Raw genomic sequence first — 22,491 nt, forward strand, 5'->3', positions numbered from 1 at the left:
ATTTCTTGCCTTAGGCAAGCAAATATGGAGCTATGGAAGGTAACATGATTCCCTTCCAGAGCATCCTGCACAAGTTCAACTGATAGAGAACCGCCACAATTCGGCAGACATGCCTCTGCCAACAAATGATGTGAACAACGGGCACGTTATGGCGCAGCTATCTACTGCCTCCAACACCCTGATTTCAAAGGTTGTTATGACCAACGATGTGGTCGCCGTGTTGCACGATACAACCCTTCGACGTCTTGTGCTGTTTAGGCATTGACAAGAAACATATATTAGTACTTTGGAATTTGCCTCTGAGTTATAATTCGAATGGCTTTGGATCTGGCAGTCGGGCCCGATCGCATTGTTCTCATGTGACGCTACGGCCGAAAGCTGCATAGCTTGTGCTTTAAGCTCAGCAGAATAACATAATGCTCGAAGCAACCAGCGCCAACGTCTGCGGCTAGACACCCACAAAGCCACGACGCCCCACTCCATTCCTACATACCCACGACAGTACGCACTTCGCTCGGGCACGCTTAGTGACCAGCAAGCGCGTACGCTCTCCTGCGATCTCTCTCCTCTGCAATGCTCAGCTTGACACCCTTGCCCTTCGGCAAGGAGATCCACGGCTTCTCACGTCCGATAACGAAGACGTTGCTCTCGCGGGTGGCGAACTCATTGTCAATGGCATCCTTGATGTGGACGACGTTGAAACCTCCGTCGTGGCGCTCACGGTGGGTGATGACGCCGACACGGCCCATGTTGCGACCACCAGTGGCCATGGCGATGACACCAGTGTCGAAGTGGACGAAGTCGGTGATCTTACCTAAAAGATTGTCAGTAGGCGCTGTGAAGACTAGTATAGTGTTGTGGCTTACCCGTAGCGAGATCGATCTTGACCGTATCGTTTACCTTGATCGCCGGGTCCGGGTAACGGATGCTACATCAACCACATATCTTAGTATATTGCCTCTTTCTGCCAAACATTGGTCCAACGTCTGACAGACGCAGTCAACACTTACGTGCGAGCATCATGCGTAACCAAGAATGGAATGCCGCCCTTGCCCAGCTGAACCCTCTTCACCTTGCCCAGCTTGTAACCGCCCTCTTCTTCTGTGATGCGGTGTACGGTGAAGCGTCCCTTGGTGTCGTAGACGAGGCGGAAGTTCTCGCCGGTCTTCTCGATGGTGATGACGTCCATGTAGCCGGCTGGGTAGTTGGGGTCGGTGCGGACTTTGCCGTCGACTTGGATGAGGCGCTGCATGACGATCGCCTTCGTTTCGCGGGTGTTAAGGGCGTACTTTAGGCTGCCGTGCAACGGATCATCAGTATGTCACTCCTGATTTTGGTATGAGTGCTTCTGCCATACCGATTCCGAATAAAGACAATGAGCGGCATGCAATCCCTCAGCTTGTGCGGACCGGCGCTGGCCTTGGGCGCATAGGTACCGCTGAGCTTGTCGAGCAGCCAATGTGACGGCGCTGACAGACGCTTCTGATGCTTGATAATACCTCTCTTACCCATTTTGGCGGTATTGTCGTGGTGCGCGAAATGGGGTCAATGAGCGATGCGCACGCGATGCTGCCGAAGTCGTTTGGATTTTCGAATGTCGCACTAGTGAAAGTTCGAGCTTGGCATTGCGGCCACAACCGCTTCAGCGTAGTGCTTTCGTTGCTGCCTAAGGCTGCTGCTCCAGGCAACGATCTGCGACACCGGGAATGGCGTCTAGCTTCGACGAGATTAACCTCATGGCTTCGATGCATCTTGGGAGTATGGCGTTGTAGGCACATTGGGATCAAGAACGAACGATGTAAGGTCGATAGCCGTAAGAAAACATGGCGAGCACGTAGAGGCCACTTGAGGTCATTTTCCAACGGAGCAGTAACAGCAGTAATCATAACACCACGTAAACTATGAACCACTAGCTTCTGAAGCCAGAACACCAAGTGTATTACCACAGCAGCACCAGAGCTTGGTTCTCAGCAACCTTCAGTTGCTGCAGATAGCGCACGTCCTCCGCCCAATGTCTGTTGCAGCCCTCAGACTGTCCTTCGCCAGCAAAAGCCGCAGGCCGAGCAGAAGGCTGGATCCTCGCACCCTCAGCATGGGCGGCTGTTCCACATTCGTCATATCGAAACAGCCCATGACACAAACAGCCGCGAGATTCTCAGCATCTAGGCCCCACCCCAGGTGCGACGAGATCGCCGCCCTCTTCCGCAACAGGGAGTCGTGTAACTACTGCGAGACGTGCAAGCGTGTTTCTCGCAATCTTCTAAATTATGTCATGAGAACGCATCCTTAAGCCGGCCGCTATAACACTTTTGCGGAGTTCCGCAAGAGCACGCTGTAGCGATTGAGTGCCATCATGAACGGGGCCGGACATCATGCTCAAGGTTCGCAATGTTGTCGGCGGCGGCGAGCAGAGATGGCGGTTGTTGAGTTGGTCGCTCATGCTGAGTGCAAGAGTGGTGAGTCTGCATGCAGTTGTTGTGACATAGGCACCAAGAACTCTGACCCGTGGGCAGGCTTCAAGTCTGATATTGGCTACGCTTGGTGCGTTCGCTTCGACGTGTCCGGATTGGTCGTTGAAGTCCGTGCGCATGTGGACAGCTGGCTGGTCAATCAAGCCGTTGTGGAGAACGAATGTCCCGTTTACCGTGCGCGTCTTCCCAATGTCTGAGCAAGCCGGAACTGCGTAAGGTGAAGTAAGCGGCTAAAGCCAGTCGTCAGGGGTTGTGTTGAATGGAGCAGGAGGTGATGGGTTTATCACACTAAAAGGATGTCATAACCATCTTTGTTGATCTTCACAATGTCCGATTTGTCACCATATTTCCGCCTAATTACCTCGAAGACGATCAAACCCGCGCTTGTGCTGGGAACTTGGGTGATCGTACGCATTAGAAAGTCCTTGTACAGCCAATGTCTGAGCCCATTTTGACGGCGAGCAACAGCAAGACATTGCTTGAAGGTCTTGCGATAAGCGCTGACGTACATTCCCAGCGCGCCACCAGCACGGCTTAGCTTATTCGGCTTGTTCTTGTGCGGATGTGCATCGATCCATTCGAGGCGTCCATAGTGCACCTCCTGTATGCGGCTGATGGGGTACTGAATCAGCGCCTGGGCCACGGAAGCCGCAACGCCAGCAAGCAAGATGAAAGTCGGCTCGATCATGTAATGCGGTGTTATCGCAGGACTGGTCACCTGACTCCCATCCTTGTTGCGCTGCGATCGAAGAACATCCTTTTGGAATCCGGTCAAGCTGCCATAGGTGCCATACCAATTGCTGACGAAGCTGTAGAAAGCTTGGCCCTTGATGTACTCGAACGTGCTGAAGAAGACGGCATTACCGAAGCTGTCGCGGACGAGACTCAAGGACCAGCCAGCGAAGATACCGCGAGCACCAATCTCGCGCGTTTTGCGCCAAGCGTACTGCCACATATTCTCGTACTTGCCGCTGAGGAACTCGTTCGCTTGAAAGCGAATCTGCAGAGCATCTAACGGCGCGGCAACAACACTTTGAAAGGCTCCAGCCACGAAGCCTGCGGCGAACGTATGAGTGGGTGGCGGCAACGGGTCGGTACGCTTTGTTGCTCGGGCGGACGGTTCGTGAAGCAAGCCTAGAGTTTGCAGATATGCAGTGTAAAGGACTGCGCCAACGACCGTGTTCGCCATCAAGGGCGGAAGAACCTGGTTCGGGAGAAAGGACCAGCCATGGCGGTGGATGGCTGATGCCAGTAGCGCTGGAGAGGTCATGCGCCATGACCACTTCTGACCAGCTTGGACATTGGGATTTATGGCCCTGGCATAGCCCTAAATCTTGTTAGGATCATCCGCCCGGCAACACGACCTGGTCACCCACCATATAACTACTCAAGGTCAGATAGAGCGTCCAGTGAGTGTACGCGGAGCCTTCACTTACTCTATCCTGGTCTTGAAGAAGGCTTTGATCGGAGCCCGGAAATAGAGAGCTAGAAGCCGCGCACTTAGACCACGTACAAGGGCGGCGCCAACGCCTGTAGAGGCATTGTCTTGCCGCGTGCTACGGATCTTGCCATCACTGTCTGGCAGTGGGGGCGGGAGTAAGACTGGTCTCCCATCAGGTCCGCTCATCATCCGGCGCGGGGAAAAAGGGCTACTGTAGCCATCACCAAGTTGGTAGCATGCTTTAAATGCAATTTGAGGAGCACAATGTGCGCTAGCTTGTGGGAAGAGGAGCTCGGGGTTAATGGTCGTATACAGGTTCGCCTAGCGTTCGGCTGAACATCGGTAGATGTTCGCGATAGGCCCGAGCGCCCGCGTAGAAGCCTTCGACACGCGACTCCATCATCAACCTCTCCGCTCACACTCACTCTTCACTAACATCCACTTGGCTGTCGCCACTGCCATCATCACTTCGAGCGACAGTGCCATCACACCCGAAGAAGATGGCGGACGAAGTGAGCATCGACAAGGCCAACTTCCATAACCGTCTCTCGACCCTCGTCACAGCGTGGAAGGCTGATAAGCGCAGCGGCAACAACGTCTTCGGTGATGTCGGCAGCATCGCAATTGTTATGGGAAAGAGTGATGAGGTGCAGAACTTCCACAAGGCAAATGCCATGCAATTCTGGCTGTTGGGATATGAGTTCCCTGCCACGCTATTCCTGATCACATTGGAAACTATATACATGGTCACAACGAAGAAGAAGGCGATGTATCTTGAACCGCTGAAAGATGGCGCGAAGATGAACATCGAAATCATGGTGAGGGGTAAGGACGTAGAAGAGAATGGTAAGCAGTTTGAGCGGATACTGGAGACGATCAAAGCTGCGGGCAAGAAGGTCGGCGTAATCACGAAGGATTTGTCAGGCGGTCCTTTCGTGCAAGAGTGGAAGACAGCTTTTGCGGACATCAGCAAGGATGTTGAAGAGGTGGATATCAGCCCCGCCCTCTCCTCCGTCATGGCAGTGAAGGACGAGAACGAGTTGCGCAACATCAGGAACGCTTCGGTATCGTCAGCCCACGTTATGGCCGACTTCTTCGTTGACTACATGTCCGACATCTTGGACAAGGACAAGAAGATCACGCATCGAGCACTGAGCGACAAGATCGCAAACAAGATCGATGACGAGAAGTTCTTCAAGTGGAAGAAGGCGCCGCAGCCGTTTGACGTCTCACAGCTGGATTGGTCTCTCAACCCAACAGTCATGAGTGGTGGCAACTTTGACATCCGCCTCGCTACAGAGCCTGATGACAACAACCTGCATGCGGGCGTCATCATCTCGGCGCTAGGTCTGCGCTACCAAACATATGCGTCAACAGTGGCGCGGACATATCTTGTCGATCCAAACAAGAGCCAAGAAAGCATGTACAAGCTGCTTTTGAACGTCCATGATGCAGTGATCAAAGAGTTGCGTGATGGTGTTGCTGCGAAGGATGTATACAATAAGGCTATCTCCGTCATCAAGGCAAAGAAGCCAGAGCTGGTCGAGAAGTTCGTGAAGTCTGTCGGTGCAGGCGTCGGCATTGAGACGAGGGATAGTCAGCTTCTGCTGAACGCGAAGAATACACGCACGCTGAAGGATGGCATGACGTTCACCATCACAACTGGCTTTACGGACCTCGAGAACCCGAATCCGCAAGATAAGAAGCGCGATGCCAAGTACGCCCTCATGCTGAGTGACACCGTCCGCGTGACTGCACCAAACGTTGGAGACGCGTTTGTCTTCACTCGAGATGCGCCTACCGACATTGAGAGCACTTCTTTCTTCTTCAACGAAGACGAGGAAGAGGACAAGAAGGAGAAGCCGAAGCCGAAGAAGGACCCTCGAGTGGGCGCTGTTGCATCATCAAATATCACCAAGACACGTCTTCGTGGTCAAGGCGCGCAGACGCAGAACGAGGAGAAGGAGGCTGCTCGGCGAGAGCACCAAAAGGAGCTCCACGACAAGAAGCAGAGAGAAGGCAAGGAGAAGTACGGCGAAGGTCACGGCAACCTTGACGGCACGCAGGAGAAGAAGTTCAAGCGCTTCGAATCATACAAGCGTGACAGCCAGTTTCCGAACCGGGTCAAGGATCTCACGGTCCTGGTCGACTCGAAGAATGACTCCATCATACTACCCATCATGGGCCGACCGGTACCTTTCCACATCAATACGCTGAAGAACGCCACTACGAGCAATGAGGGAGGCTTCTGCTATCTGCGCATTAACTTCCTGTCACCCGGCCAAGGTGTAGGTAGGAAAGACGATCAGCCGTTTGAAGATCCGAATGCGCAGTTCATCCGCTCTTTGACCTTCCGCAGCAAAGACGCTGGTCGTATGGAGGACATCAAGGACCAGATAACCGATATGAAGAAGGCCACTAACCGCAAGGAGCAAGAAAGGAAAGACCTGGAAGATGTCGTGGAACAAGACAAGCTCGTCGAGATCCGCAACCGTCGTCCGCTCAGGCTGGACAACGTCTACATGCGCCCTGCGATGGAGTCAAAACGCGTTAGTGGCGCAGTTGAGATCCACCAGAACGGTCTACGATATCTCCACATGGGAGCCGGTAGAGTTGACATCTTGTTCAGCAACGTCAAGCACCTCTTCTTCCAGCCCTGTGTGGGCGAGCTAATTGTCATCATACACGTGCACCTCATCAACCCCATCATCATCGGCAAGAAGAAGACGAAGGACTTGCAGTTCTACCGCGAAGCGACCGAAATGCAATTCGACGAGACGGGGAACCGGAAGCGGAAGCACCGGTACGGTGACGAAGAGGAGTTCGAGGCCGAGCAAGAAGAGAAGCGCCGCCGGGCGCAGCTCGACAAGGAGTTCAGGAACTTCACGGAGAAGATCGCGGACGCGGGCAAGGGTGACGGCATTACCGTCGACATGCCCTTCCGTGATCTTGGCTTCAACGGTGTGCCGAGCAGGAGTAGCGTGATCGTACAACCCACAACGGACTGCTTAGTACAACTCACCGAACCGCCATTCATGGTCATCACACTCAATGACATCGAAGTCGTACATCTCGAGCGCGTGCAGTTCGGGCTGAAGAACTTCGACATGGTCATTGTCTTCAAGGACTTCACACGAGCACCTGCCCACATTAACACCATCCCCGTGGAGTCGCTAGATGGCGTTAAAGACTGGCTGGACAGCGTTGACATCCCTTATACCGAAGGACCACTCAACCTCAACTGGGCGACAATCATGAAGACCGTTATCGCAGATCCGCACGCTTTCTTCAAGGACGGCGGTTGGTCGTTCTTGTCAACCGAGTCGGATTCGGAAGGCGACGACGAGGAAGAAGAGGAGAGTGCTTTCGAGGTTTCAGAGGAGGAGCTAGCGAGTGAGGAGAGCAGCGAGGATGAGAGTGAGTTCGACGACGATGCGAGTGCGGAGGCGTCGGAGGAGGAAGTCAGTGAAGATGAAGAGGGTGAGGACTGGGACGAGCTGGAGAAGAAAGCAGCAAGGAAGGACCGGGAGAGTGGGTTGGACGATGTGGAGAAGAAGAAAAGTGTTCCGAAGAAGAAGAGGTGAAGGTGAGCTTGTGGAGGATGTAAGTCTGCAGAGCTGGTGGCTGGCGATCTTGCGAATCCGTAGCTTGCTGAAGTTCAGTACGTTCAGCGGGCCTGATGTAGTTTTACTGCTTATTAATGGTCATATTAGCAGGCGCCTCCCGTCAAGGGCGACCTTCTTGGCGACGAGAATCAGCGTCTTCTCAATCTCGCAACCGCCTATGATTCAAGCTCAGGCAGAGAGTCGGGTTGAATTCAACGGTAATCCATCCGTGAGCCGTCCGTTAGAGTCGCGTTCATGGTAGCCACAGCAATCGTCGCTTAAGTTTCACTCGTTGGCGAATTACTCGTAACCGCCTCTATTGTCCCATGTCCCCGTTGACGTTGCCCACAACCTCCGCTACGGCTTTCGCACCTAACGCCTTCACCTCCGCCAGCATCGCCGGCTCGTCTTGCCCAGACTTTAGCGCATCCCGCCATGCTCCCAGATTCGCACTGACTTCATTTCCATTCCCCTGCCCTTGCTTACCGACCAGTGTCTGATACAGCTTGATCATCCTCGTCGTGTCTCTGCCCGCACTCATAAATAGTGCGTCTCTGACCTCTTTAGCCAGCAGGATCCACACAAGGTGCTGCAGAACATCACTTCCGCGGCTGAGCTTTTGCAGGATCGTGGCCCTTTGGCGGAGGGTGTCATGCTTGATGCGCTGAATCTCAGCATTCGATGGTGATGGTACGTCGAGGCTAGCGGCACACTTCGTGGCAGCGTCGAACAGTACAGATAGCGTCCTCTCTTTTGAAGAGACCATCTTGCGGATCTGGACAACCGCCTTCTCCTTGCGAGCCTTCTCAAGCATGTCCAGCTCTTGAATGTGAGTTATGGTTGCAGGAACAACCTCAGAGCGGAAGTGGTCGCCTAGATAGTCCTCAAGGTGCGACTGGAGAGTGGTGTCTTCAACGATACGGATGCCGTTCTGGTACAATCGCAGTGGCGCCAGCAAGTATGTGTGGAGGCTTGTGGCGAGAAGTTGCTGATCTGTTTGGCGAAGGCTCATACCTATTTGGTACACCTCCTCTTGAAGGTCATACCATACTTTGGTCTGCAGTAGCAGCAAGGCCAGAGGGTCGGAGGTCTCAGATTCTAGTAGCTTCGGTTCAATTTGGTTTCGGAGATTGGTGCGGCTAGAGTGGTTGCACACAATACGGCGCATTGCTGGAAGCATCGCATGACGTAGCTTCCGTATTGAGTCTTGCAACGCCTGCTTTTCGACGAGCAGTGTGCCTCGATGCTGCTCATTGAGCGGCAGCGGTTCGAGATGTAGATTGCCGCCAGATTCAGATTCCGCTCGCTCTTTCACCTGGTTTGCGTTACACTGAGGGTCATGAATGTCGGATCGTTCAGCAGTCAACGACGTAGCAACTACGCAAAAGCGATGTTCACGCAGTTCTGTAACGAGGGTTTCCAGTTTCGTTGCTTCTGCAACTTGCGACTCGTGCTTCGGGTCCACCTCAGGACTTGGTACAGTGTACCAAACCTTGCCGTCGACGATCTGCCAGGTCCCTTGCAATCCTGGATGGCTATGATCATTCGCAACACAGAACCGTGCGATGTCGAGCAACAGGGCTGGTAGCGTGTCGGCGAAAGCGTCACTGAGATTGAAGGCTTGATCGGCATCGTTGGTGACTTGGCACTTGATCACCTTTCCGACTCGAATGGCATAGAGATTACTGTATATGTATGATCCAGGTTTTCCGCTCGTCTCGGAGATGGGCCACACATGTAGTTTCTTTGCAGGAAGATCCTGGCCTCCGTCGGAGATTGATCGATCATTGTACTCGTCAACGATCTGGGTGAAGGAAGGCAATGACATGTCTGTTTCAGCAAGGTATTTTGGTATTTCGACTGGATGCTCTGCTGTACGCGCTACCAGCTCATCGAGGATACGGGACGCTTCTTGTCGCCCAATCAGTGACTGGCCATCTTTGCTTGCCAACAGCGTATCCTCATAGTATGAAAGCATCCAGTCCACTTTGGCTACGTCCAGTCTAGAGGGTAATTCGCGCAGCTTGATGCGGGCTGGGCTGGTCTCTAGTAGGTGCCGAAGCTGGAAGTGGATCCTGCGCGAGTCCCTAAAGCCGCTTCCCGTGAGATCCAGTACAAGGCCAGGCATCTGTTGAGTCGGTTGAGGAGGTGGGAAGGCTGCTACGAGCGCCGCAATATCCGGCGAAGCAAAAATTGGTCCCATCGCGGAACGCGAGGGTCAAGCTATGAGTCGTACCAAACGGCAGTACTTGAACACTGGTCGCCCCTGATCAAGCACTTTGATTATAACTCCGTAAGCGGCTACAACCCGTGTTTGAGCGAGTGAGCACCGGTTGCTGTCGTATACTCAAAGGTCGTGCATCGATATAGGGCCCAAAGACTTGCCACCCGGTCTCACGTCGAGTCTAGAACTGGTCGATTGGCTCGGGCGCTTTGGCTGTGTATTGATGATGTGGCTGTCGAGGGCGGGCTACCGACGATTTACCTACTCTTGATGTTTGCGAACTCAGATGCTGAAGCACAGGCCATGAATTCCCAAAAAGGCAGCTTCCAACCTTTAAAGTCACATCGCCGACTTCTTCTTATACCACTTCGTTGTAGACCTTGTGGAAAGAGATCTTGCTGTTCGTCTTGCTGATCAGTTCAACGTCCATGGTAAGCACTGGACGTGCGTACGTTGAACAATTAATTTGTCGTTGACATTATTGCTTGCCTTCTCCACTTGCACCTCTCATCATCCCTTATTCCTGTGCGGTTATAGTTCCGACATTGTAGTCTCTGTTCGGCTACAGCTCAATAAGCTCGTTCAAAGAGGGTCCCCGGTGATTACTACTAACATACAACTGCAATGGTGCTGATGCACTGCCACCGCCACAATACTTTCCATATTCAGACACCGCACTGTGGGCGACCGGCAGCATGAGTCAATGCTCTCAAGTACAACACAACCATTGCACGGTCTCAAGTTCTCTTCGAGCAGCAAAAAAACGAAATGACTATGGAGCCTCGCAAGACTATTGTCGCCCTTTACGACGACAAAACAATCACAGTCTACCAGGCTTGCAACGACGAGATTGCTGACGCCGCCGTAGCGACTCAGAAACTCTCCGCTTCACCCAAGTTCAAGATCAATCGTACAACGTGGATCAAGCCGTCTTGGTGCTGGATGATGTATCGCTGCGGGTATTCTTCCAAGGACCCCAATCAGCATCGAGTCCTTGCCTTGCGGATGAAGCACACGCACTTCGCAGAAGTGCTCAAGCTAGCAACCTTAGCGCATGATAGCCATGTCAAGGGCACTACGGTGGTCGTGCAATGGGATCCTGAGCGAGGGCCACGACTCGAAAGGTTTGCTGACCAGCGAAGCATACAAATCGGCATTCCAGGCGTGCTGGTACAGAAATGGAGCGATGAGTGGATTGACAGCATCCACGATGTCACTGCTGCTGCTCGCGCCATGAAAGAGGCACTGGATGAAGACGAGAAGCTGACGGCCGAGCAGCTTGTGCACAAAGGACTGATGCCGCAGGAGAGAAGTTACGTAGTGGATGCAGAGATCATCAAGCGGCTGGGCATGCGTCTCGATACCGAGAGTGGACGGTCATGACGGGCTAATCACAACGCTCTCGACTGGACTACTGGGTCGCCAAGTATGACACTTGCATGCCGCTCGCAGCAGGTTGCGCCATACGGCCCGTACCCGGGCGTCGTGTCGTTCCTGGTGGCTTACACCGTTTCCATGTTATGACCAATCAACGCTTGAAGAAGTATTCACCGTCAAACAAAGCTTTCGGAGCTAGGCAAGAAGCCAGCATCTAGCCATCGTCGTTGCGCCTATCCCCGGATCACCTAGCCTTTTTTACGCTCATGAAACATCTGAAACCGGACCTCGCCGAGATGGAGGCAACGAACCGATTTTCACAGCCCTTGAGCCCACGCGCGTTGGCACAGCAACTTGTACTGCTAGTCGGGCACGCTCGATTGCGCATGAGGCCTCAGCGTGTTGGGCCGACAGTGCAGAACCCTGAGCGACCAGAGGCTCGCTTCCTCGATCGCTCCTTCTCTGCATGAAGCAACGCAACCACCGTTGACTTGTCGGCTGCACTTGCTATCGTGTCGGCGAATGGCTGTATTTGCCTTCGATCCTGACTGCAGCGCAGACATGCGATAGGAGTCCCCTGGATCCAACTGACGATCAGGCATGCTTCATAGAGAGCGCTGCTTCCGGTGTGTAGGTAGCCTGCAGTACTGCGTGCAGCGCTCCCTGCCTCAATTCTGTGTTCCTCGCGACAGGCAGAGAGGAGGGATGCGGCAGCGACTTGACGTTGTCAAGTGCACTGAATTGGAGCTCAAAGGTCCTAAGCCTGGTTATTGCGAGGCGGTGCGAGAGTCCACCATTGTTGTATGGATTAATAGACCAATCGTAGGGCTTCGAGCAAGGTCCTACAGTATCGCGAATGTTTTGATTCCGACGCATCGTCTTCTCCTTGTAGCCATCAATTCTTGCGTTAGCTACTTCACCAGTAAGGATAGCCACTGTCTATCCCCAGTTGCTGTACAGACCGATTGTCAAGTCTATATTCTTCCATTGTTCGGCAGATTTGTCTTGTCACGTCGCGTCGCCACGTTGTCTCTTGCATCGCTACCCTCAACTACTATCGAGGCAACAAGCCCAACGACATGCCTTCGTACCGTCCACCTACTGTTGACGAGGTGCTGATGGAAGACGACATTAGCAACAACGGTACCCTTCCCAACATAGACGACGATGCATTCAACGAGCAGGGCATCCATGATCGACAACCACCCCAGAGACAGCCAGCGTGTCTATACTTCGAGCCGTACTGGAGGAACGGTCTCCGAACCAGGTAAGAGTAGACGCGTAATCGCTTCCGTTTCACCTCTGACCGACCCGTGTGGCACAGTACACTCGACACAACGTCGCAAGGACATACACTTCAACATCCGCCAGCCGCGTACTCTCGAAGCACACGATGTCGCGTCGACAGCCCGTCGCTGATCGACCTACAACGTTCCAATCAGAATGGATATGGATCTGGTGATTGGCAAAACATCATGTCGGTGCCCATGAATCACATCCGGCCGACCGGTGGCAGCAGGACCTGCACTACACCCCAAGCCAACCAGCAACAACCACAATCGCCACACAAGTTGTGGGAAGCCCCACTCACCTGGCTTGGCCGCATTCTCGCCGTGATGGTGTGTCTTGGGATCGCTGTCGCAGATGTACTCGACATGCTGAAGCGGCCCAGACCGATGGGCCAGAACCTCACATTGGCTGCCGAAGTCTTTGCCAGCTTGATTGGTATACTGGGAATCCTATTTCACTGGGCTGTATCACCGCGCCGGAGCGCCAGTGGAGGAGATGTCGAAAGCGACGATCTTCAGGTGTAGGTACAGTAGTAGAGCGTTATGGTCAGTTGCGTTACGGCTGAAGCAGGACTCGCTGGGCTTGAGCAGGACTTGTGGCTCATGTTGGTTAGGTTGGGTACACGTCGCATGAGATACTTTAAGTCGGTCGGTAAGCGATGTATGTCTCCCACTAAGCAGTTGTTAGGTTCATAGCAATCACGTGTTCGAACAAAGGTCGCAAGGTTTGAGTTATTGGTCTGGCCGTGACTATGCAACATGTACCTGTACATACCAGTTGGCACAGCATAAATTATACTAACCCAACTACCTACCTTCTTACGCCGCATTTCGTACATCGCCATCCCACGGCGTAGCCAAACGCCCTTTGAGCTACGGCAGCAGGGCGGTAAGTACGAAAGACATGCAAGAAAGGAAACGGATCCTCTCAATAGTCCCAGCAATCCGCCATTTCTTCTTCCGAGAGCCAAATGCTGTGTCGCGAACCTTACCTGGAGAGGCGGTCCGGACCTACCGTTTGTGGTTGCTCGTCTGCCTGATCCCCTACGTTTTCGGCGGCTGCCGCGTTGTTGGACCTCTTCGTAGTCGTTGCTGGTCGATCGCGCTTCTTCGGGCATTTCGTGCGGGTTCTCAGAACCTCTGATTGTCGTGCGGCGCTTGTATTTTGATGGGCGAGGCTGCTGTGTTGAAGGTGAGACGCTTCGCTGTGTCAGTACGCGTAACTTACCTCTCACGCTTTAGTCTCATATTAGCGTTGATATCTTACCAGGATGCACCTTCAATCAATATCTCCGCCGTGACCTCGGATCATCATACCCACCGCCATCGTACGGCCGCTTCTGGCCGGTATACGCACCCCCACCTGCGCCGCCGCCGCCGCCGCCTCCATCGCGATCTCGGTAGCCGCCACCGCCACCGCCACCGCCACCGCCCCCGGCCCCTCTCGGCGGTAAAGGCTCGTAGTTGGCATTCCGCGCTCCGCCGCGGTCATCGTACCCACCACCACCACCAAACCTGCCGCCAGAACGTGGACCAGCAGGTGCGCCGTCCGGTGCACCATTTGAGTAGCCGATCCCGCCACGTCCGCCTCTGAAACCACCGCCTCCTCGCCCACCACGGAAGCCTCCACGGTCGTTGTAACCGCCGCGGAACCCGCCGCCTCGGAAACCACCAGGACCAGCGGGTGGGCCACCGGAGTTGAAGCTGCTGTACGGCTTGATAGCTGGAGCCTTGGTGTAATGGCGCCCGCCTAATCCGCCGCCGAAACGTCGTGGTCGCCACCCGCTGATTGTGCGACCACGCTCTACGTCCACGAGAACTTTGCGGCCACGGATGACGAGGTGGTCCGTCTCTTTGTATGCCGCTTTAGAGTATCGTTAGCATGTACGCTTTGCGGATTGCGGGTTGATCGATGAAAGATGTACCTTTCATATGCCTCTCCTGCTCAAAGACCACGAAAGCATACCCTCGGCTCATACCTCTGCGCGACTTCTTCTGTCGCCTCGTCGAATCTTTCTCGCTACCACCATTATCCTGCACAACGCGTATCCGTGCGATGGGGCCAAACCGGCCGAATTCCCGCTGTAAGTCCTTGACGTCGGTATCGTAGCTCAGTCGGCCAACGAAGAGCGTGCTGAAGGCATCGCCGGTAATGTTCTCATCTTTGGTGGGATTGTAAAGCTCCTTGGCGCCTTCTCCGGTCAAATATTTCTGATGTTCTTGCTTCTCCAGTATACGGCGGTCACGCTTCTCCAGCCAGGATTCTGTAGGTTTGTAGTCGCCGAACTCCTCTTTGAGCGCGGGTAAGAAGGCAGCCACACCAGTGATGCGTGCGGTGCGCCGGTCTTCAGGCGCGTGATCGGCAGGGGGCAGGTAGCGAAGAGCGGGGCGGGGTGCGAAGAGGGCCAACAGGTTGGGAGGGAGCTTGTCCGTCATGATGGCTAATTGTACGGCGTTGAATGTGATGTGCTTGACGGGCTCGGTGAACGGATGCCTTGTATGTGCTCCGTGAGCGCTTTGATGCGCGCGCACGTGAGGTCGCGCAAACCGCGCGGAGGGCTTCACTCTGCGGAAAGGAGCATCAGCATGCGCCGGTCACGAGAAACGATCCTTGGGCCTGTTCAATAGCAGCGCCTCAATGTTGTTGGACCAAGGTTGAGGTTGTGTGGGTGACAAGGGGGAAGGGGGTTGGCTGTCGATGAAGTCGGCGCGAATGCCAAGACCGTTTGCGGACTGCACCTCCGACTCGCATCCTGCTGCAGACGAAGCAGCTCTGCGCGACCAGTGCGAGAATGCGATAATGCCTTTGCAGGCGCTACGGACGGTAGCCAAGTCTCAAGTAGTTCTACTTCGACCCTGCGGAACATGTGCTGGTGGCTAATGAGATCTCACAGAATGGCGTGGGCGCATTCATCCTCCAATGCAAGCGTCTCGACTTCCACTACTGTGACTGGGCCGGCAGCAGTAAAGGCATGAAGTGAGCTACCCGGGCGCCCAAAATGACAGGGAACTCCAATTGACCGTATTCAGCTCCTTCCTGAAGCACACACTCCCCGCCTTCGCCGCCAACAACCCCAGCATCGAAGTCTCCATCTCCCCCCGTCCGGGCCGACACCCGGTTATCAAAGGCCTATACATCAATGGACGGGAAAAGGCGATTTGCGTCCGCAACATGGAGCCGAGCGAGATCCTGAAGAAGGCGGAATTGCTCAAGGTGGCAAGCGGCGAGAAACTGAGGAGAGAAAGGAAGCCGGTGAAGAGTTGGAACGAAAGTGTTAGAGGCGTGTGGAGTCCCTACCACGGACATCATCATAGTGTTTGACCTGGCGACATACAGGCGCGATATGTGCATGGCGGCTGGCTTGGGTGGTGCATAAGGCGGCGTTCCCTGGCAATGCTATATACCCTGTACGCGGAGAGCGATCGATGGCACATGCCATGGGCCGTCACTTCAGTCTCGCGCTCTGTTGATTCACAACCAAACGTCTGCGCGGCATGAGATATAGATGGTGACAGTTGTGGCGAGAAGGTAAGCCATCGATGTTGTGATGACTCGCCGCACTTGCCGCATATTTGCAACGAAAACATCCTTAGCGTCAGAACAGAGTCGGCTAGTAGCAGCTAACATTGGAGGCTCGTTGCCAAAACCAAGCGCGCATGTGAAACTTCGGCGTCGACAATCGGTGCGCATAACCTTGGTGGCAAACCAGGGATGTTGTGGTCCGGCTGTTACTTCCCATGGCACATATCATCGCTAAACGTTACGGGCTATCCTACAAGAACTCCTCAAAACGGGCTTCCCTGCAATACGGTGTGAGATACGGCAGTCATCGTTTGTTTGTGGAGCTATGGGCAGTTAAAGCATTATGGAAGTGAGTTCCTAGTCGAAAGAGCATCATAACGATACCCTCGTGCCTTCCCAGTGTGGACACACCTCGGTGAGGGCCTCAGCGTGCCCTGACACTTTTTGCAACTGCAAATGGAGTGGGACGCCGAATGTGACCCCTCTGCATCATCTCCATTGCGCCATAAGCAGCTGTTTGCGACGATCGAAGGACCGACGGGACACTCGAGCGATTGCGCCTGTCGTCTTTCATGCTGGCTCCACGTTCCTCCAGCCGGCCCACAATATCAGTCATACCCTCGACATCGACCTGTATCGTATCGATGACCCAGAACGCCAATGTCTCGGTTCCAGTGACGTCTTCGCATTTGGGGTTCGGCAGGCAATTTGCAAGACGCTCGGTAAGTCCTACTTTCGTCATCAAGTCTTGGGCTGCGGACAACTCCGAGTGCTGGAACGGCGAGCGGACATGTGCTTCAGCGTACTTGAGTAGGGTTCCAGGAAACGGGTCAGGATTCGGGCGCTGCGCAAGTCTGGTTGCAATCGCTTCGGCGGTCTGTGTGTTGAAGCCCATGAAACCCTAGTCCCTCGGCGGGGTCCCAGCCCATAGGGATCACAGCATCGTACGCTGCAGCCACTTTGCGCTTCGCCCCTTGAAGCGTGGCGGAGATCTCGCCAGCTTCCTCAAGTATGCGTAGAATTTCCGGGTCGAGGAGCGACATGTTGCTGCATTGTTAGGTGATCGTATAGGTGATCTCAAATGTCTGATGGGCGGCCGAGTGTTCGAGGTTGATGAATGTCCAAGGTTCATGGAAGGATGCGGCAGCGTATATAAGTACTGACGAGCAAACTGGGTAACATGTGGGAATGAGCGTGATGTTAAGCAGCATACAAGGCAGGCTTACAAAAGCGAGCCGTTCCCGTACTAAACACTCACTGGCACCACACCATACCTCACGACATATTTGCCCGTCTACTTTTTCCCGGTCTTTGCTTGCCTCCTCTTCCGCCTCCTCTCCCGCCTCCTCTCCCGCCTCCTCTCCCGCCACCCTTCATCCTCTTCACGGAGTAACCACTCAGGTCGCCGCCTGACCTCGCATCATTACTCTTAGCAAACCTCTTCTTTCCACCAAAACCAAACTTCTCGTCTTTCTTCTGTCGCTTCCTGCCCGCACCAGCGCCGCTCGCTCTTCGTTCCGTACGGTCCTTCTTCTCGGTCTCAGCGGCGTCTTCCAATGCCACGTCGAACATGTCGTCCTCCTTAGCATTGAGGCTTGCGCCACCTTGCCGTTCTGTACGATCGTTAGCAAACAATCAATTGATGGAGGGGGACAAGGCGTACTTCTCTTAAGCGAATTAATCTTATCCAGAGTGTCTCGCTTCGCCTTATCTCGCTCCTGTAGTTTCGCCACCTGCACTGCCTTGCCGAACTTCTTAAGGTCTCGCTGCCGTCTCGCATCCGAGCTTGCCTTTCTCCTCGCAGCCTCATCGACCATCTTCGCTCGCACCTTACCCATCTGCTCCTCAGACTTCACCATCTCGGCAAAGTAGTCTGCCGGGCGCGAGAAGGGAACGCCTTCCTTCTTCAGCTGTATTCGTGCCTCCTTCACAGCATCCAGAGACTGTCGGTAGAAGGCTTGTTCGCGGGAAAGGTCGTCCTCCACGTCAGCTATCTCCACAGGTTCCGCGGAAGTGACTGATTGTGTTGCTGAGAACGGCAGGCTGGATGGGAGAGCGAAGGACTTCAGTGACCGCTGTAGGGCGGCCGTATTGTTGATTGTCAGTCGCTGATGCGGTATTACATCGCCTCGCTCATCAGACGCTAATGAGTCAATGTCTGAAAGTGGAATGTCGTCCTCTTCCTCGTCTCCACCATCAATCGCAACATCATCGATCATCCGTGCTTTCTGAGGCGAGGGTTCCGCAGCCGTGTAAAACGTCAGGTCCGCTTCAGAATCTGACTCGGACTCGTCGTCGAACGTCTCAAGCGTGACGCCTCCGTCAGCGTCTTCGTCTTCATCGGCATCCTCGCTTTCGTCGGTCTCCCAGCCTGGCGTCTCACCGTCCGCCTCTGCAACTCTTTGCGCTTCGTCTGCGGCAACCTTTTCGCGGTCAAGCTCCTCTTGATCTGCGGCTAGGCGTTGCGCATTCGCATCCTCCTCTGCGCCCGCCACAACATCTTCCAGAGCACCAACATCAACTTCAGCACGTTGCTTCTTCAGCTTCCTCTTCTCGGCCTGCTTTTGCAGCTTCTTCTGGTGAAGCTTCTTATGATCTACCCCCTTGAAGCGATCAAAAGCAGCTTTGAGTGTCTCTTTGGCCATAATGGTTTGCTTCGTTTCTCTCTCTGTCAGGTAGCCTAACGTTCCACGACGACCCTAATTGCGGTGCGAGTGGTTGCGATCAATGCGACGTCTTGGAAATTTCCAGCCAAGAGTTCGAGCTCTCAAGCGGGCGTGTTCCGCGTGGTCACGTGGAAGCGCGTCGGTAGCGGATTAAGTGGCACCATTCAATCGATCTTCAATCCTGACCTTCTAGTCGACGAAACGATCCCTCTACCTTCTCCGGTTCCGTGCGAAGGCCACTGTCAACAGTGCGAGTGCCGACTACATCATGTCGGATACCGCGACGCTATCCGCACAGGTCAACAAGCTCAGCTTGAGCGATGATGGTGTCAGTATAAGGAGCCTACTGTGCGGTAAATCACTGAGACGATGTAGGCGACAGACACCGCGCCTTCTGAGCTGGTAGCAGTGGTAGATGATCTGCTCAACCAATTAAGCACCAAGTTCAGCACACTTTCGGGCGAGCTAATAGGCAAAAGTACGATGTCCTGAACCTCGCTTGACACTCATGTGTAGCTGATGATGAGCAGTGGACGAGATGTCACGACGACTCGACGATCTCGAAGCGACGATCCAAGCCGGCAACGAACAGACTCAAGGCTCTAATGAGGCGTGAATTTGTACAGATCTTAGCAGTATTACGATCTTGACTTAGCGTGGCGTTGGCGGCGCGCTTCCTCAGTGAGCTCCAGATGTTACGACACCTCGATTACAGTCATGATACAGATATGTTACAGTCTTGTCATGTCATCAGTCTCCTTTCCGCCTCCCACGACTATGGCTTCGCTGCCCGGTCGCGCCCGACCTCTTCGGCGACAAGAACTCATCCGGAACGTCATTCCAGTTTCCCGTACCTTGAATCTGAGGATGCGAGTACATCTGCTTCACGTCCTCGTCACTACTCGTATCATACGCGTCTACATCATCACCATTCGTCTTCCGCCGGTCAAGCGATTGCATCTGCAGCTCCGTCTCGCTACGCGAACCGGTCCCTCGCACATGCCCATTTAAGAGTGGCATGGCGTTATGTGCTTGATTTACGAAGCCTTGCCCAGGTGTCCATTTAAAATCTCGCCTGGTCGCCGGAGGTTCGAAGCTGCGTGGCTGGCCGTCCCAGACAGCATCTTCGCGCTGTCGCTGAGCGCGGTGGCCTGCCACCTCGTCCCGCGAGTGTAGCCACTTCTCGCTAAGCTCCCATTGCCAACCGTCTCCGCTCGTGTTGCAGAGAGGCAAGCCCCAAAGTAGGGGGTTCTCGCCAAATACATGTCGGACGTTACGCTTCCAGCCGAGATCAAACGCATTGGGTAACTTTTCGCTGTCCAGCTCGTCCAGGTATGCAGCGTATCGGTCACGCTCGCGTTGTTCTTCAATCGCCGCATATGAGCGCTGCAGACTTCTCTGAGCGGGAGAGCTTGTATGGTGGTTGAGCTGGCTGGGTGTCGGCGTGGTTGCACGGGACGTGTCTTCGCCTTCTTCCGCACGTAGGATTCCGGGCAGGGCGTTGGCGTGGATTTCTTTGAGTTGCTCGGTGAGGCCTCGCTCTCCATCGACACCCATATCGTGATCGACGTATGTTTGGCCCGGCTGAGCCTCCAAGGTCTTCCGTACAGGTGCAAGGTATCTGGTCTTCTCCAGACTCTCAATCGTCGTTTGACCAGTAAACACAAGGTAAAGATGCCAGCCAGTGAACGCACTTAGAACCAGCCCTATGATTCCACCCAATACAGCGAGCAGAATAATGTTCACCACCCGCATACCCTCCTGCAGAGGCACATCATCCACGATCTCCGACCATACCCAAACCGCTGAACTGGCAAAGCAAACCCAGCAGAATAAACTCGTATAGATCAGAAACAACAAAAAGGGCTTGTAGTTCCTTAGCCCAACGCAGGTGGCCAGCCATGGGCAGTGATGGTCCATCTTCAACACACATCTTCCACAGGTCGAGCAATGATGCGCCCGGTCCGGCTTCAACGTCCGACATTTCTTACAGTATCGTGGCTTGCCCGTACTCTTCGCTGTCACCATAGTCATGCCATCGGGCACCTGCGCCTCGCCATCCGCTTCATCTGCATACGTTGGCAACCCGTCATAGCCCCGTCCCTTCCTCCAGCCCGAACTCTTCGAAGCATCTCTACGCTCATCAATCGTACTTCCAGGACTGGTGAACACGGCAATAGTATATGACAGATTTGCAAGCGCCCATAATGCAGCTCCAGCGCCCGCTTTCAGCAAATTCCACCAGGAAGGCGCAGAAGCACCGCCAAGGAGGCTTGTGTCAAGAAAGCTGGTAGTGACTTCCACCCAGACAGCCCAAGTCGTGAGCCCGTACACAAAGAGGAGCGGGATATAGGCGAGAGTTTGGCAACAGGCTCGCTCGAGCCGCCGGGCCCAGTGTTTGCGCCGGGGCGGAGAGTGGGGTGGAGATGGTCGACCTAGCGTGCCTGGCAGGTCTGAGAAGTCTGTGAAGGAGGTACGTGACATGTTGGTCTTGGGGAGCGGTTACCATCGCTGATGCCGCATTGTTGTCGGATTGCCGGGAGGAGACTAATTATGTTTCAACGCCGCTCGTGTGGCTTGGATGTTCCTGTCCTGCGAACAGAGCAGCGTCGTCCAGCGAGGCCGTCTCTGTGATAGCAATACGGTTTAAGTACGGAATATCACTTCTCTTTGCCTCTGTCATCGTCAACACGCGTGCTATTAACAATAGTGACGCCCGTATGGGCGTCGGGCCGAAGTGGCTGACTGTGCCGATCACCGCGGAGGTCTCACGCGACACCCACCTCTTGCACACATCCCGTGAAGGAAGGATGAGGAGCGGAGAGTGAAGGGTGGAGATGCTGCGGCGACGTTTAACAGGGCTATCTTTGCTTCATAGCACCGCTGGACAGCCCTATCTGACTTTCCAAGCCCGCCTTGCAGTAAAGCAGTCGATCTCGCCACTCCCTGGGCGATACTTACGGCATGCTAGATATGCATCTAGCTCGCAGGTGCCGTCTGCGCTGCACCGGGCCCTGGCCTTCACTAAGCTAGTAACAAAATACAGCGTGTTCTTCTTCATCACCGGCCATCTCTTCTTGGAATACTTCTTCACTCTAGAGATCGCGCATGGTGTCTCCATGCTTCCAACCATTGCCGCCGCTGGAGACTGGCTGCTCATCAGCAAGTACTACCGGCGCGGTAGGGGCGTGGAAGTGGGCGATGTCATCAGCTTCAAGCACCCCATCTACGTGGGAGAGTACGCTACGAAAAGGCTAATTGGCTTGGAGGGTGACTTCGTCCTGGCGGAGACGCCTGGCAGGGAAGGACCAGGGAGAATGTTACAGGTACGAGCTTATCTTAAGCCAGCACCCGGTGTCTGGATGGGTTGATCTGACGGCTAGTGGTAGATACCTGCCGGACACTGCTGGGTCGTAGGCGACAACGTCACCTGGTCCCGCGACTCACGGATGTTTGGTGCCCTGCCTATGGCTTTGATCACCGGCAAGATTCTGGGCAAGGTCTCTTTCTCACAGCGCTGGAAACCGATCCGAAATGCCCTGCAACCTGCGGTTGATGACGATGACACCGAGTGAACGATCTTGACCGGGCATTCGAAAGCAATTGGAAAAGCTTACATCCTAGTACTTGCAATGAATGCCGAACCTCATTGTCGTGTAGAGACTGCACGACAAGGGAGAAGACCATGTTGTAGCCATCACATGTGCGTGGGAACGTCCCGCATGGCCATGTTTGCCCGCAACGCCAATTCCATCTCAACGAGCGCTTGGCGATCCTTACGGCCGGCTCCTGTCATAGCACTCGGTGCCATAAGCGAGCTCCGGCACCGAACCATGCTTTGGCAAGCAGGCACTGATACGCCGTGCGACTCTACGTCATCGTACATTGGGGCCGA

General features: G+C 54.4%; 12 protein-coding genes across 12 annotated transcripts; 5 read left to right on the plus strand and 7 right to left on the minus strand.

The window, feature by feature from the left end:
* Nucleotides 1-150: 150 nt before the first annotated feature.
* BAUCODRAFT_155152 (uncharacterized protein) lies at nucleotides 151-1,540 on the minus strand. The gene is made up of 4 exons (XM_007676590.1): nucleotides 1,358-1,540; nucleotides 1,011-1,295; nucleotides 867-928; nucleotides 151-814 (listed from the first exon to the last, which is right to left on the minus strand). The coding sequence occupies exons 1-4, from the start codon at nucleotides 1,510-1,512 to the stop codon at nucleotides 525-527; spliced, it is 792 nt and encodes a 263-aa protein (XP_007674780.1). The 5' UTR covers nucleotides 1,513-1,540; the 3' UTR covers nucleotides 151-524.
* A 1,214-nt stretch (nucleotides 1,541-2,754) lies between these two features.
* On the minus strand, nucleotides 2,755-4,098 carry BAUCODRAFT_66546 (uncharacterized protein; the record flags this gene model as incomplete). The annotated part of the gene is made up of 3 exons (XM_007676415.1): nucleotides 2,755-3,798; nucleotides 3,848-3,854; nucleotides 3,908-4,098. 3 exons carry the CDS (start codon nucleotides 4,096-4,098, stop codon nucleotides 2,755-2,757), a joined length of 1,242 nt encoding a protein of 413 aa, XP_007674605.1.
* Nucleotides 4,081-7,692, plus strand: BAUCODRAFT_406868 (uncharacterized protein). Its single transcript, XM_007676591.1, has 2 exons — nucleotides 4,081-7,573; nucleotides 7,629-7,692. The coding sequence occupies exon 1, from the start codon at nucleotides 4,413-4,415 to the stop codon at nucleotides 7,494-7,496; it is 3,084 nt and encodes a 1,027-aa protein (XP_007674781.1). The 5' UTR covers nucleotides 4,081-4,412; the 3' UTR covers nucleotides 7,497-7,573; nucleotides 7,629-7,692.
* BAUCODRAFT_406828 (uncharacterized protein) lies at nucleotides 7,665-10,114 on the minus strand. The gene has a single exon (XM_007676592.1). The coding sequence runs from the start codon at nucleotides 9,718-9,720 to the stop codon at nucleotides 7,834-7,836; it is 1,887 nt and encodes a 628-aa protein (XP_007674782.1). The 5' UTR covers nucleotides 9,721-10,114; the 3' UTR covers nucleotides 7,665-7,833.
* Nucleotides 10,115-10,515: 401 nt separating this feature from the next.
* On the plus strand, nucleotides 10,516-11,124 carry BAUCODRAFT_67475 (uncharacterized protein; the record flags this gene model as incomplete). The annotated part of the gene is made up of 1 exon (XM_007676486.1): nucleotides 10,516-11,124. The coding sequence occupies one exon, from the start codon at nucleotides 10,516-10,518 to the stop codon at nucleotides 11,122-11,124; it is 609 nt and encodes a 202-aa protein (XP_007674676.1).
* Nucleotides 11,125-12,486: 1,362 nt separating this feature from the next.
* BAUCODRAFT_31904 (uncharacterized protein) lies at nucleotides 12,487-13,277 on the plus strand. The gene is made up of 2 exons (XM_007676173.1): nucleotides 12,487-13,174; nucleotides 13,225-13,277. The coding sequence occupies exon 1, from the start codon at nucleotides 12,594-12,596 to the stop codon at nucleotides 12,930-12,932; it is 339 nt and encodes a 112-aa protein (XP_007674363.1). The 5' UTR covers nucleotides 12,487-12,593; the 3' UTR covers nucleotides 12,933-13,174; nucleotides 13,225-13,277.
* Nucleotides 13,278-13,674: 397 nt separating this feature from the next.
* BAUCODRAFT_31906 (uncharacterized protein) lies at nucleotides 13,675-15,084 on the minus strand. Its single transcript, XM_007676174.1, has 2 exons — nucleotides 14,333-15,084; nucleotides 13,675-14,271 (listed from the first exon to the last, which is right to left on the minus strand). Exons 1-2 carry the CDS (start codon nucleotides 14,841-14,843, stop codon nucleotides 13,691-13,693), a joined length of 1,092 nt encoding a protein of 363 aa, XP_007674364.1. The 5' UTR covers nucleotides 14,844-15,084; the 3' UTR covers nucleotides 13,675-13,690.
* A 230-nt stretch (nucleotides 15,085-15,314) lies between these two features.
* On the plus strand, nucleotides 15,315-16,181 carry BAUCODRAFT_31907 (uncharacterized protein). The gene is made up of 2 exons (XM_007676175.1): nucleotides 15,315-15,384; nucleotides 15,438-16,181. The coding sequence occupies exons 1-2, from the start codon at nucleotides 15,380-15,382 to the stop codon at nucleotides 15,727-15,729; spliced, it is 297 nt and encodes a 98-aa protein (XP_007674365.1). The 5' UTR covers nucleotides 15,315-15,379; the 3' UTR covers nucleotides 15,730-16,181.
* Nucleotides 16,182-16,196: 15 nt separating this feature from the next.
* BAUCODRAFT_407009 (uncharacterized protein) lies at nucleotides 16,197-17,047 on the minus strand. Its single transcript, XM_007676593.1, has one exon. The coding sequence runs from the start codon at nucleotides 16,823-16,825 to the stop codon at nucleotides 16,355-16,357; it is 471 nt and encodes a 156-aa protein (XP_007674783.1). The 5' UTR covers nucleotides 16,826-17,047; the 3' UTR covers nucleotides 16,197-16,354.
* Nucleotides 17,048-17,295: 248 nt separating this feature from the next.
* BAUCODRAFT_51412 (uncharacterized protein) lies at nucleotides 17,296-18,575 on the minus strand (the record flags this gene model as incomplete). The annotated part of the gene is made up of 2 exons (XM_007676355.1): nucleotides 17,296-17,543; nucleotides 17,594-18,575. Coding segments are annotated over 2 exons (1,230 nt in total), but the record flags the coding sequence as incomplete, so codon positions are not given.
* A 611-nt stretch (nucleotides 18,576-19,186) lies between these two features.
* Nucleotides 19,187-21,372, minus strand: BAUCODRAFT_407089 (uncharacterized protein). The gene has a single exon (XM_007676594.1). The coding sequence runs from the start codon at nucleotides 21,078-21,080 to the stop codon at nucleotides 19,347-19,349; it is 1,734 nt and encodes a 577-aa protein (XP_007674784.1). The 5' UTR covers nucleotides 21,081-21,372; the 3' UTR covers nucleotides 19,187-19,346.
* Nucleotides 21,373-21,679: 307 nt separating this feature from the next.
* On the plus strand, nucleotides 21,680-22,159 carry BAUCODRAFT_50634 (uncharacterized protein; the record flags this gene model as incomplete). Its single annotated transcript, XM_007676353.1, has 2 exons — nucleotides 21,680-21,922; nucleotides 21,986-22,159. Coding segments are annotated over 2 exons (417 nt in total), but the record flags the coding sequence as incomplete, so codon positions are not given.
* Between the last annotated feature and the right edge of the window lie 332 nt (nucleotides 22,160-22,491).

The sequence above is a fragment of the Baudoinia panamericana genome (assembly GCF_000338955.1).
Source record: "Baudoinia panamericana UAMH 10762 unplaced genomic scaffold BAUCOscaffold_4, whole genome shotgun sequence".
Lineage (NCBI taxonomy): Eukaryota > Fungi > Ascomycota > Dothideomycetes > Mycosphaerellales > Teratosphaeriaceae > Baudoinia > Baudoinia panamericana.